General features: G+C 42.1%; 1 protein-coding gene across 1 annotated transcript; it reads left to right on the top strand.

The window, feature by feature from the left end:
- The first annotated feature begins 364 nt into the window (after nt 1-364).
- On the top strand, nt 365-7,865 carry LOC118078898 (olfactory receptor 14A16-like). The gene is made up of 2 exons (XM_035102904.1): nt 365-380; nt 6,910-7,865. Exon 2 carries the CDS (start codon nt 7,074-7,076, stop codon nt 7,863-7,865), a length of 792 nt encoding a protein of 263 aa, XP_034958795.1. The 5' UTR covers nt 365-380; nt 6,910-7,073.
- The last annotated feature ends 5,796 nt before the right edge of the window (nt 7,866-13,661 follow it).

Genomic DNA, 13,661 nt, shown 5'->3' on the forward strand with positions numbered 1-13,661 from the left:
AAGAACATACAACTGTGTCTCCTATACATCTTGACATATATTGTACTTTCATTAAGCTTACATTAAATATGAAATACTTGAGAGAAAAAGTTTTCATAAAGATGTAATCATTGTAACATAACACTTTATTTATTTATATGTAATATTTATACAATAATGATATATATGAGAACACAGAACAGAGGAGGCGTGGCTGGTATAACAAAGTTGTGCCCTGCTGCCACTTGCCAGCAAAAAAGTGACTCTGCCAGTGAGCCCCCCCCCAAAAAAAAACAGACTTCCCCACTGTCCTGCCTGCCTAGTAAGCAACAGCTCTTGGGAAACTGTTCCACCTTTCCAAGTTAGTCATTCCTGGAACAGATACAAAAACCAGAATGGTAGTAGTTGTAATAAGCAAAAACTTTCTAACAATCCTTAAGGAGTTGTTATTTACAAACACCTATCCAGGATGTCTTTCTGGGTGACTGCAAAGAAGAGAAGCCAGGATGATGTGATGTTTGGTGTCAAAACCTCCTGAAATTTTATCTGAATAAACTCTAATATTTACTCCAAGGATGAGGCACCAGTGACTCTCCTGATATTGTTGTTTACCAACTCCCAGTAGCCCCAGGCAGCATTGGCAATGGTCAGGGATGATGAGACTTCAATTTCTGGAGAGACACAGGTTTCTTCTTAAACCCAGGTATGGAGTTCTACAAACTCCAAAAACATTCACTGCATGCTTCCCTCCTTTTCCTCATTAAATTTGCAAACAAACAAAACAAAAAACCAACCCACAAACCAACAGAAAAAACACCACCTTGATTTAATATAGTCTCAGTCTTTGCTCTTTTTTTTACCCCATCCTCTCGGGCTGAGCATTTTTTAGTCAGTATTTGTGGTTTTAAGAAAGAACCTGCCTTGTGGTTTCAGTAATGTTTAATGTAATGTAATGTGATGTGTGATGTGTGTGTGTGGGGGGGGGAGAGATTCAGATATGACCTAGAGCCAATAATTTTGTTTTGAATCTTATTGAAAACAAGATTCTTATTTAAGAAATGGTATGTGGATTTATATATACCGTAGCAACATCATACTTCAAGTTAGCTTTAGGCTGAGAAGATGATCTGCTTTACTCTTCAAGTCCTAACCTCAACACAACACACCATAGACAAATGGAGAAAGAATAGATTCATGAATGACAGAGCAGGAGGCAAAACATGAAAACTTCTAATGGAGTAGCTTAAAAGAATGACTTACTTTTTCATTCAGAGAGTTATTTCCCCTTAGCATGAAATTCTTCTCTTTACACTCAAGAATATTGTGTTGGCAAATGCTGTAACTGTGAGCCAGCCACAAGGTTTGCAAGGAGCATCTAAAAATACTGGCAAATGAAGGAGATTTATGTTGCTTTGGGGCTTGGGGTGTCTTGCTCTCAAGAGTCCAGCATAACTAAGTAGAAGAGGCAAATGTGTTCTTGAGGTCTAAAAGTTTGCTTTGTGTTTCCAAAAGAACTTAATTGGTAACAAATGAGCTGAGTTATGATGCAGGAGAAAGTATGATTACTCATGTGAGCTAAACCCATCTCTTTCATTAACTTCTTTTTTCCTTTCTGTTTGATTCACATACTCCAAATGGCCACTAATCACATTTTGTTAAAACAGTGAAAAATGATAAAATGTGCTTGTCTGTCTCTGTGTACAACCAAGGAGAAGATTCGAATGGAAGGTTACTTTGATTTATTTTTTTGGTTTTAGGAGTCTGAAATCAAGCTGAAGGATGTGGAGGAAACTTAGAACAAATAACTTCTTAAGAAAAAGAAAAGAAAAGGTGGACTGAGAGTGCAGCAGAGCAAAGGAGTCTTGATTGATTGATTGATTTAAAAATGCTTTGTGTGTCTGCATCTGAATTTGCTCCCTTCTAAAATTAATTTATTGGTGTGTGTTTTTCTTTTTGTAAATCTACCAAAGAAGGAAATAAATAAAAATGGGATTAAGAGGTGTCCCCCCCCCCAGAATGATGTGTGCTGTGCCCCATTGTTATAGTGGTGGTGGCGCTTGCCCTTCTTCTGCTGGGTGGGAGATGAAAATGGGGAAAATGGGGTTGAGGAGGGTCGGTTGAGGGGGAGTGAGAAATGTCCCTATTTTTATCAGAGGCATGTTGGAGGGTACGTGAATCCAGCTTGTCCAATGTCAATCTACCTCCAAATAGGCCCAGTTTTGCTCAGGACTTGGGCCTTGGCTGAATCCAGTGCATAACCCTAAAATAAATCTTTTTCCAGTAAGAGGCAGCAAGGTAAAAAGAGGGAGTTGGCCTCAGTATGTGGCTACCCAATTTGGGCTGTCTCATTGACACCAAAGGCTTATGCTGACCAGGCTGTAGCTCATTAATTACTGCTTCCTGAGTCTTCCTTCTGTAAAGGTAAAGGGACCCCTGACCATTAGGTCCCAGTCGTGACCGGCTCTGGGGTTGCGGCGCTCATCTCGCGTTATTGGTGTACAGCTTCCAGGTCATGTGGCCAGCATGACAAAGCTACTTCTGGCGAACCAGAGCAGCACACAGAAACACCGTTTACCTTCCCACTTGGAGTGGTACCTATTTATCTTCTTGCACTTTGAGGTGCTTTCAAACTGCAAGGTTGGCAGGAGCTGGGGCCAAGCAATGGGAGCTCACCCCATCGCAGGGATTTGAACCACCAACCTTCTGATTAGCGAGCCCTAGGCTCTGTGGTTTAACCCACAGCGCCACTTGCATATCCTTCTGTATATGCAGGCAAATGAAGCGTGTACTCATTAGGGTTTTCACCCAATCCTGGCTGTACATGAGGATATATTGTCATGGGGGCTGACAGGAAAGTGCTGGGCCCCTGCAGGTCAGGAAAAGACTAGACGCTCGAAATGCAATGGGCTTTTACTCAAAGAAAGTAACACAGTAAAGTTCCCCTGGCTTGACTTCTTCAGCTTGAGATGTTGCTGGACGCTGAGCTCCGACCCCACCTTTCCCCTCTAGCCTCTCACTCTGGAGCCTTCCCCAACAGACAGAGACGTGGGGATGAGCCCCTCCTCTGGGCTTGTCTGGTCCGCTGCTCGGCAACAAGTAGGACTCCCTAGATCTGGGTTTGAGAGGAGGAGAGCCAGCAGCACTGAGCTTGTCCTGTGTATCCTCTGATTCCTCCCTGTTTGTGTCTGGGTTCACACTGAGATGCTCAGCCTCCAGCCCTGTCCTGGAAGGGCCTTCTTCTGACCCGCCTTGATCACTCTAACCTCCTGCTTCCATCACCTCCTAGCTTGTTCCCCAGCCTTTTCCCCAGTTGTCCCACCACCAGGACCTGAGGTCAAAGTGTTCCTCTACCCTGCTGTCCCGGGGGGGGGGGGGCTCCTGCCCAGGAGGTCTCCGCCACTCCTCCTCATCTAGCCAATCCCTCACATATACATAGTTTTAAAGACATGGGTGTGTCTTTCGTGTGCTACATTTTATGTATACAGTTAGATTTAGTGCACTAGCTGGGAACAGATCACTACCGTGTTTCCCCTTTTTTAAGACGTAGTCAGAAAGTAAGCCATGGCAGCATTTTTTAGCATTAGTGAAATCTAAGACACCCCCCCCCCCGAAAATAAGACATACCTCCATGCGAGACCGCCGAGCGCCCCAGCCAGCCAGAGGGGCCTGGAACCGGCTGCTGTTGCTGCAGCGAACACATGGAGCGCCCTGCAGCGCCTGGCCTCTTCTTTTCTTTTCTTTTTTTTGGGCTGCCCGAGGCCTGCCGCCCCGCCACCGGAACCGGCGGCTGCAGAGCGGAGCGCTCCGAAGCGCTGAGCGCTCGGAGCGCCCTGCAGTGCCTGACCTCTTCTTTTGGGGGGAGAGCTGCCCGAGGCCTGCCCCCCGCCGCCGGAAGCACCTGGCCTCTTCTCTTTTTGTTTGGCTGCCCGAGGCTGGCGGCTGCAGAGCGGAGCGCTCCGAAGCGCTGAGCGCTCGGAGCGCCCTGCAGCGCCTGGCCTCTTCTTTTGGGGGGAGAGCTGATCGAGGCCTGCCCCCCGCCGCCGGAACCGGCGATCTGCAGTGCCGAGCGCCCGGAGCGCCGAGCAGCACTGGGCGGAGCGCCGAGCCAGCAGCCTGCCGCCTCGGTGCCGCGCAGAGCGCCCAGCAGCACCCCGAGCCAGTGGCCTGGCCCCTCCGAGGAGGCCTTAAGGTACAAGACATCCCCTGAAAATAAGACACCGTGTGTTTTTTTGAGTAAAAAATGTTATAAGACGGTGTCTTAAAAAAGGGGAAACATGGTACCCTCAAGAGCATGATATTCATTACTTTGAATGATGCCACACTTGACATGCTCTAATCTTAAACCTTTTTTTTTGGTTTAGATAACTGGTTTAGATTAAAATCAGTGGTTGAGAAGAACTTAGTGCTCATGTTTATTAATGTAGTCTCATGTACCTAAAAAGACCCATTATCAGAAATATAGATGAGACTGTTAACATTTATTTACATACCTTGATTGGTTATTTGTGTTGTACTCCTGGGACCAAGTCACAAGGAACACTATTGCTGATTTTTTTCTGGACTGCTCAGTACAAGCTTCCTGGGACACAGTTGCTAATTTGGGTTGGGCTCCTGAGACCAAGTCCCAGGAACATAAATACTGTAGTAATAATAGTAATAATTCTGTTCCCCATGGTAAAGGCGTCATTTTGCAAGGGTATACAAACATTTTCAAATGGGAGGGTAGACAAACAATTTCACTGCCTCAGAAAGAAATGGAGAGTGTGATTTCTTAACAAAGCTTGATGAGTGGCTCAAAGAATACAGAACACCCTAAAGCAGTGATGCAACTGCATCTGGAAATATATTATCTATTAAGAAAAAGAGTAAGGTATTTGCATTTTTACAACTTTAGTTATTGCCTCGGTATTTTCCTGAGATCTGAATGCAGACAATAGTACTATTGTGCTGGTTTATTGTTCTCTCCTAAAATCTATATATACTGTGCTCAGCATACGCAATTGCTTGCTTTGCATGACATGCTAAGACAAAACTTAACACTTAACAACGGGTGACCCCCCCCCCAAAAAAATCCACTTTCACTTGGAAATAGCAAGTGGACTTTTTATATTTAAATTGTGTGTAATGAAAAATGAAACAACAGGATGAAAAGATGGTGACGGTCTGAATGTGACATTTGGAATGAAGAAGATTGACTTTATACACACAAAGGCATTGTTTATTATAAAGTAGTCTGCTTGCAGGCATGCAATGTTAAGAGTGGAATTTATGATGGTATGCGAAGGAGGGGAAGCCCTGGACTTTTATGTTCATTTTGATTCAATACTATACTCAACACGGGAGAACCCCCACCCCCCAGAAAAAAACCACCTTCACTTGCAAATAGCAAGCGAACTGTTAAGATTGAGACTGTATGGAATTAAAAACGAGATGTTGAAAGATTTATTAGTAAGGGAGGACACCCGACTTCGCAAGTAATGGCGCTGCAAGAACTAAATTGATGCGGAGAGCCCGCGATGCGGAGCACTACTCCATAGGGAGAAGCCAGTTCTGGTTGTGTATTGAGTTTTGATTTATATTAGTTGGCTGGCCCTCCTGGAAAGGGGTATGTGCAAAGCTAGCGGGGGAGAAGAGCAGCACAAAGAATTTTGGGAAACAACAGGAAGAGAAGATGGCGAAGGTCAGAATGTGGCATTTGGAATTAAGAAGATTGATCTTATCCAATCCACACAGAGACATTGTTTATTATAAGTCTGCTTGCAGGCATACATCAGAGGCTGTGGAAATATTGAAAAGAATTATAAAAGCATTTTGATAGAGGTGATCAGGGAAGCTCCGACGTCCGAGGCACGGGAAGCCCATATATATATATATATATATATATATATATATATATATATATATAGGAATGGTTTTTTAAATTGGGGATTGTATAATTAATTTGGATGTGATTGGATGTGATTTGTATTGGAAAATTTAATAAATAGAATTAAAAAAAGAGAAAAAGACAAAACTTAGATTTGTGAGGTTTCACAAATGTGCAGCCTTCTGGAAAGACACCTACAGTAGCTGTGCTCCTCCCTGGCCCTTATTTATACCAAGCTTTCCCTTAGCATGTCATCCAAACCAGGACTAGTGATTAAGCTCTGTCTTCAGGAACCACCAGCAGTAACCAAGAGCAAATCTTGATTACAGCTCCTAATTTGTGAGGAGAGAGCTTGATCACCTTGGCTTAGCTTAACACAGTGTAGCCGCAAAAATATCTGAGGAGGAGTAGAACAGTTGTGAGCTTCTCTCCGGGAGCCCATTCATTTGTATATTCTTAAAAACATATTCTGTGTGCAGTGTGCATTAAGCTTAAAAATGGACATTTTTTTAAAAAAAACAACCCAGTTAAATCCTGTCTGGTCTTAGCTGAGAAGGAGTTCCTGAAAATTGGGCCCAGAATAATGATACAAGTCATTTGGGTGAACCATGAGACTCTGTCAAATACCTTGGTGATAAGACAGGCATATAAGGAATCAGAGACCTAAGCTCTCCTGGACTCAAGTTGTTATTGACAAAGTCACTTAATACAAGAACCTTGAACTTGATTTGTTATCATATGGGTAGCGAGTTATCGTGTGAGACTTAAGAGCTAGTTATTTCAATTCTAATATTGAATTACAGTATAAAATGTGTTTTGTGAGTATGGAGATTATGGGGAGAGACATCTTACCTCTGCATATTGTTTCTGCTGCATTTTAACATATGTATAAAGTATAGCAAGGAAAAAGGAAGAACATTTATGTTTTTACAGTTTTGTAAACCACTGTGATTTTTAGGATAGAGTTCAGTAAATATTTGATATCAGAACAGGATTTAATCAACATTTATCTCTCTATTTTATTCCAGAGGAAGAAAGCATTTTAGTTATGAATGCAAAAATAGATAACAAATCTGCTGTGTCTGAGTTTCTACTCCTGGAGTTCTCAACAATACGATACATACAGATTCTATACTTCCTTCTGTTCCTAGTATTGTACCTGGCAATTATATTCGGGAATCTTCTCATTGTCTCTGCAGTAGCCTTTGATCGCCGCCTTCACACTCCTATGTACTTCTTTCTGATGAACTTGGCCATCCAGGACCAAGGAGCTATTTCAGTCATTATCCCCAAATCCATAGCCAATTCTCTCATGAATACCAGACACATATCTTATGCTGGATGTGTTGGTCAAATCCTCTTTTTTGTTTTCTTTATCTCATCTGAGTTTGCTCTTCTTACAGTCATGGCATATGACCGATATGTTGCCATTTGCAATCCATTACAATATGAAATGGTGATGAACAGGGCAGCCTGTCTAAAATTGGTTGCTGGTGTGTGGGTTGCTGGTCTGCTCTATGCAGTTCTGCACACTTGTGGAACTTTTGCAACTCCATTCTGTTCAAACATTGTCAATCAGTTTTTCTGTGAGATCCCACAGTTACTTACACTTGCCTGCTCTAATCTCTACCTAGCAGAAATTGGAACTTTAGTAGTGAGTATAACATTTGTGTTTGGATGTTTTGTCTACATTGTTGTCACTTATGTGCACATCTTTACTGCAGTTCTGAAAATCCCTTCTGTTCAGGGAAGGAAAAAGGCTTTCTCCACTTGTATACCCCACCTTGTTGTCTTCTCTGTATTTTGTTTCACAGGATGTTTTGCTTACCTTAGGCCTCCCTCTAAAACTCCATCTGACCTGGACTTTGCACTAACTGTGATGTATAGTCTTGTTCCACCCATGTTCAATCCAATAATCTATAGCATGAGAAATAAGGAGATCAAAAATGCTTTATCAAAGCTGTTGGGTTTGAGGCAATCTTCTCTGGATATATCTTCCAGGCTTGTTCTGAAAAGGTGAACTCTCTGTGTGTAAGTATAATTAAAGGGAGTTCCTGAAACACATCCTCATTGCCAGTTATAGCTTCCAGATAACTTTAGGTATGCAGACTCAACATCTGCCCTGTTTCACATGGTCATCTTGCATTTTTGCAGCTCAGTTGTAACATTCATACTTTTGCTTTTCAGATCACATACCTTGTTGATGTACCCATTTATGTACTTACTTTTTTTAAGTTTATGCCCCATTGATCTGTTGCATGATTCTCAAAGTGTCCTACAGCAGGCTGCACAAAAGTGATGACACCTAGATGAAAATATTGGAGTGGGGGGAAGGAATTCACAGATTTACTGGAATGTGAATTAACATCTCAACAAGAGAAGTACATGCAATTTGGAGGTAGTCATGGAAACAAACACTGTCTTCTGATAAGGAAGTGTCACAGTGCTTGCAAAAATACAACCTCTTTGCAAAAGTATGTTCTCATCTAAGGCAGGATTAGAAGAAAACACAGGACAATGTTGTGATGGACAGACCTTGAGTCAGCAACTAGTCAGAGTTGTTTAGAACAAAAGCCAATCTGGAGTAACTGGTGAGTAAAAAATGCAGAATTTGACCATTAAACAGATAGAGATATTGCATTTCAGCTGGATAGGGAATGTATGTCATTTAGATAGGAACCTAGGGAGACATGGGCCTGCTCTGATTGGAATTAGGAATTAGTTAGGCAGAGGATACAAATTTGATTCCCTGAGGGGGGAATAAAAATCCTAGAAGGGGCTGTGAGATTGTTGCTAGGGCAAATGCCAATTATAATTGAAAACTGTCTAACCTGAGACAAGGTTTCAATAAGAATGCTGACTGGGGTTTTAAAGTTCTCTGTAAATAGTGTCTGTCTGAAACTAGATATTGTGCCTCACATAAATAAGCATGTCTAAAATGAAGTGTTGTGCCTTAAAAGAGTTATCATTAAACTGAAACCCACATTGAGTTTAAATACAGTACATTAAAATTTCATTTTTCTTCCTTCTCGCTACTTTGAACCTCTGGGTTGGCGATAAGTGGACACAAGGTGTCCTTCACATAAGTAGAACACCTGGCTGCAGTTTAAATAAACACACACTACCACAAATATTTAAAACTGTTACTAGGGACAGTTGAATTGTTTAAACATCTAGAAAATGAATCATGTTGTCCAGCTTTGATCTTTGGTGAGGGACTCTGACACAGAGATCACTGGCACAATCTTTCAAAATCTTAAAAATAAAAAGCCTCGTCTTTTTAGAAAACAAAATAGAAGACAGGAAGTTCACATTGGGGAAGTAATTCCACACAGAGAATTTGGGGGGGGGGGTCAATTTCCTAGATCAAGTTGCTAGGCAGGTGGAGTTAGCAGACTCCAAGCAGACTCTATCCCTCCTCTCTGCTGCATGGCTCCCAGCTACAAAAGAGCCCAAGTGAACTGAATCTTCCCAAAATATGATTTTACAGCACACATCTTTGCTACCGTAACTCAAAGATTGCATTTTCCTTTCTGTAAGGAAACCAAGCTCTTTTCCTTTTAAGTCATTTAGAACATTTTACTTCTTTGTTTGTTTTGTTTTGTTTTGTTTACCAATGAATGGAGACTTGCCTGCTGCAACTTTTGAAACTATGTGAGTAGAGATCTTCACCTACTTGCTAAGCTAAGTTTCTATCATTTATTATCATTTATTATAGCTGAAGTATTTTCAGGGGGAATGTTTGTTTAAAAATGGATGGCAGCAGATGTAAATCCAATCAAGTTTTAATGTGCTTGGATAAATCACAATTGTATCAACTCTACTATGAGAGGTTGAAGAATTTCCCTTCCAAACCTCTTTCTGCAACAAAATTAAACAAAAATAGTCACACTTGAGAATAGCACTTGAGAACTTAGTCCCACATACAGAGGCTTTAGTCTAGTGGGCTGGCAGAAATCAAAGTGAAAATTGCAAAGCATTTGCTGAAAAAAGGTTCTTATTTGGCATTACTAAAGGTTCTTATTTGGCATTACTAAATTACAGGGTCACATCACTAGAAAAGGGAAGATCCACTGATGAGCTTCTGTTTCATGAAAAAACTCAGGACCAGACTACAATGTGCAAAACACCTTAACTCTGACTTAACATAAGGTGTTCAGTCTCAGTTACATAAGAGATTGAGACAAAAATAATACCATTGATCTCTTGACAACCAAAGGTGACTTCAGATAGGCAAGTATTCCAATGCAACAGACAGCAACTCCTCTGGAGATCAAAAAGGGGAAGAAAGAATGGCAGAAGTGGGAGGAACACAGCAGAGTGGGGGGAATGGAGCAGGGAACACCAAGCCATTCATACTTCACACAACTATCTGTACCATGAAACTAAATAAAAACATTATTAAAAATAGAAAGAAAGAAATGAGTGTGAGAAAGTCCAGTTTGAAACCAGAAGGTTCCATTAGCCCAGGCATCCCCAAACTTCGGCCCTCCAGATGTTTTGGCCTACAACTCCCATGATCCCTAGCTAACAGGACCAGTGGTCAGGGATGCTGGGAATTGTAGTCCAAAACATCTGGAGGGCTGAAGTTTGGGGATGCCTGCAATTAGCCAATCACCCATCCCCACTATCCTTCTGAGAAATACCCCTCCCCACCCTCTGACTATCCATAAGGGTCTGGTGACTTCTGTTTCAGAGTATCTGAAGAAGTGTGCATGCACATGAAAGATTATACCCAGAACAACTTAGTTGGTCTCAAAGCTGCTACTGGACAATATTTTAATTTTTTGGGAGGATTCTTTTAAAGACTTTTTTAGGATGATTTTTTAAAAGGACTTGATTCTTTTAAATGATTTTTTTGGGGGAAGAGTTGTTTAAATAATCTTTTCAAGATTTTTATTTATTTATTTCAACTACGGCAGACCAACACGGTTACCTACCTGATTCTAGAAGGTTCCAAAGAGACTTATATGGCATTATTATTATTTTAAATGTTATATAGTATGCTATTTAGAAACAGGAAGTTATTTATTTATTTATTTATTTATTTATTTATAAAAACCCTAATTATTTGTGTTAGAATGCTGTGGCCAAGTCTTTAGAAACACTGCTTTTATTTGTGTAGGACTCCTGAGTCCAAGCTTCCAGGGACACAACTGATCATTTGTATTGGGCTCTTGAGACCAAACTCTGAGGAGTGTGTGTGTGTGTTATAATTTTCCACCCCATGGTAAAAGCTTCATTCTGCATGAGTGTGCAGATATGTTCACTGTTCCAGAAGAAAAGGATGGGGTGATTTAAAAAAAAAAATACAGATGAAAATAAAGTGATGAAGAAATTGCATCTGGAAATCTACTTTCTATTAAGGAAAAAAAGTAAGGTTTTGTTTTAGCATATCATCCAAGCTAAGACTAGTGGTTAGCCTCTCTGCTCACCAACATGAACTTCAACCAAGAACAAACCTTCATTGCAGCTCCAAGTGAGTGAGGAGGGACAGGGCAGTCTCGAGCAGGTCGGACGCCCTGGCGCCGAGGGGCGGGGATCGCTCCGGTGCCCTGCCCTCGCAGGGCGCAGCATGGCTTCCGTGCGGCTTCACCGCACAACGCCCTGCCTACCGGCCCGGCGCCCTGGCACCCTGTGCCACCAGGACTCTACCTAGAGCCGGCCCTGAGGAGGGAGCTGAAGAACCTTGTCTTGGCTTAGCATAATGTAGCAGCAAAAAGATCTGCTGAGGAGCAAAGCAGCTGTGAGCCTATACATTTTACATGCATAAGAATGTGGTGTGTACACAGTATGCATTATTATTATTATTATTATTATTATTATTATTATTATTATTTGATTTTTACCCTGCCCATCCGGCTGAGTCTCCCCAGCCACTCTGGGCAGCTTCCAACAAAAATTAAAATACAATTAAAATGTCACAGATTAAAAACTTCCCTAAACAGGGCTGCCTTCAGATGTTTCCTAAATGTCAGGTAGTTGTTTATCTCTTTGACCTCTGATGGTAGGGTGTTCCACAGGGTGGGCGCCACTACCGAGAAGGCCCTCTGCCCGGTTACCTGTACCTTTGCTTCTCGCAGTGAGGGAACCACCAGAAGGCCCTCGGTGCTGGACCTCAGTGTCTGGGCAGAACGATGGGGGTGGAGATGATATGCTAAAACATTAACATTGGCTTGGATGAGATGCTAAAACATTAACATATAACAAAGACAGGAACAGTTGAAACCTGTGTGATCTTAACTAGGAAGGAGTTAAAAACCATTACAGGTGAGTATGAGCCAAGTGCGAGAGTCATATGGAACTATTATCAGTGACTCCTGCCAAAGGTTGACCGAGTGAACGGGGATATTAGGAATCAAGCTTTTAACATGTCCATGACCCAAATTGTTATGGACATTGGAATTTAATAGAAGAAACTTGATTCTGAATTTGCATCATAAAGGCAGCAAGTTACCCCCCCCCCCCCATTTAAGAGTTCCTTCAGTTTTGATACTGAATTACGATATCAAAATATGTTTTGTCAATATGGGGATTCTCTCAAGGTGCATCTGCCCCCTGCATATTTCCACATACTAAGCAAGTACTGTACAGCAATGATGGCAGTGGGACTCCCGTGTTCCTCCTCTAGCAGTGGCAGCATTCGACTTCAAGAGCTTGTGAACAGCACAACCTACTAGTTCTGAAACAGTGGTAGTTTATTTTAAAATAGTGATACAGTATATAGTCTATACGGAGTTGAAAGCTAAGTTCTCATTTGCATAAAGATTTATTGTTTCTCCTTTATTTTTGTTCACTTATTTCTTTTACCTTCAACATCCAACAAAACCTACACTTCTCTCTGTTCCTGGTATTGTACAATAATTAATGACTATGGTCTCAAAAGATGGCAAAGAGAGGGCTTCCGGTCCAGCGCCAGCGCCGATCGGCGGGGTTTTTGTCTCGCTCTGAGGGGGGAGGGCAGCGAGAGCAATGCTGCACCCCATAGAACCTCGGGTCGAGCGTCCCGGGGGCAAAATCGCTCAGTGGAGCCCCAATCCGGACTTCCCAACTCTCCGGTTGCCCTAGTAAGAGCGCCGGAGCGAGAAGGGTCGAAGTCGCGGGGGCCATTTTGAGCACCATCGTTGCTCTAGCGGAGAGGAGCTCCGAGCCGGAGGCGGAGAGTGCTGGATTCTTCCAAAAGAAAGAATTGAAAATTAAGACTGTAAGTAAGCTTCTAAAAATTGGATTTGAAATTAATTTGGACTTGGGAGAGAGGGAAACAAAACGGAAGCCACCCCCTCCCATCGGTAATCCAAGAAACAGTAAATAAATACCCGAAGCCGGGAATTGAAGATTTTGGTTTAAAAGGTATCCTCAAAGACGCAAAAAAGTTCTCCCCTGGATGCAGGGTAAAAGGGGAGAAGGACAGTGGTTATTGATCCCCTGCAGAAAGACGAAAAAGAATTAGGAAAACCTTTTGTTTCCCCGGGATCCGGCAGCCCAGACAGCCCAGCGAGCTGACTAGGATTTATAAATGAACTTTCTTATTTAGACTTTTTAGAATTTTTGTGTACATGCTTTTGATATATTGGCTTGGATCTTTATATACTATGAGCTGGAAAATGCAGCCAGTTTGTTAAAATGAGGCTGGGAAAATAAGCAGCGACCATTTTCCACCCCACATGATAAGTAGTGACCTTGACAAGACTGAACTATGTCAACAAAAAGGTATTCGCCTGAGTTCCAGCGAAGTGTTTTGACAACCCTGTGGGAAGTAAGAATAGGACTATGCCGAGATGAGACTCAACAGCAAGAGTTAAAGCAGCAATTCCAG

The sequence above is a fragment of the Zootoca vivipara genome, chromosome 13, assembly GCF_963506605.1.
Source record: "Zootoca vivipara chromosome 13, rZooViv1.1, whole genome shotgun sequence".
Lineage (NCBI taxonomy): Eukaryota > Metazoa > Chordata > Lepidosauria > Squamata > Lacertidae > Zootoca > Zootoca vivipara.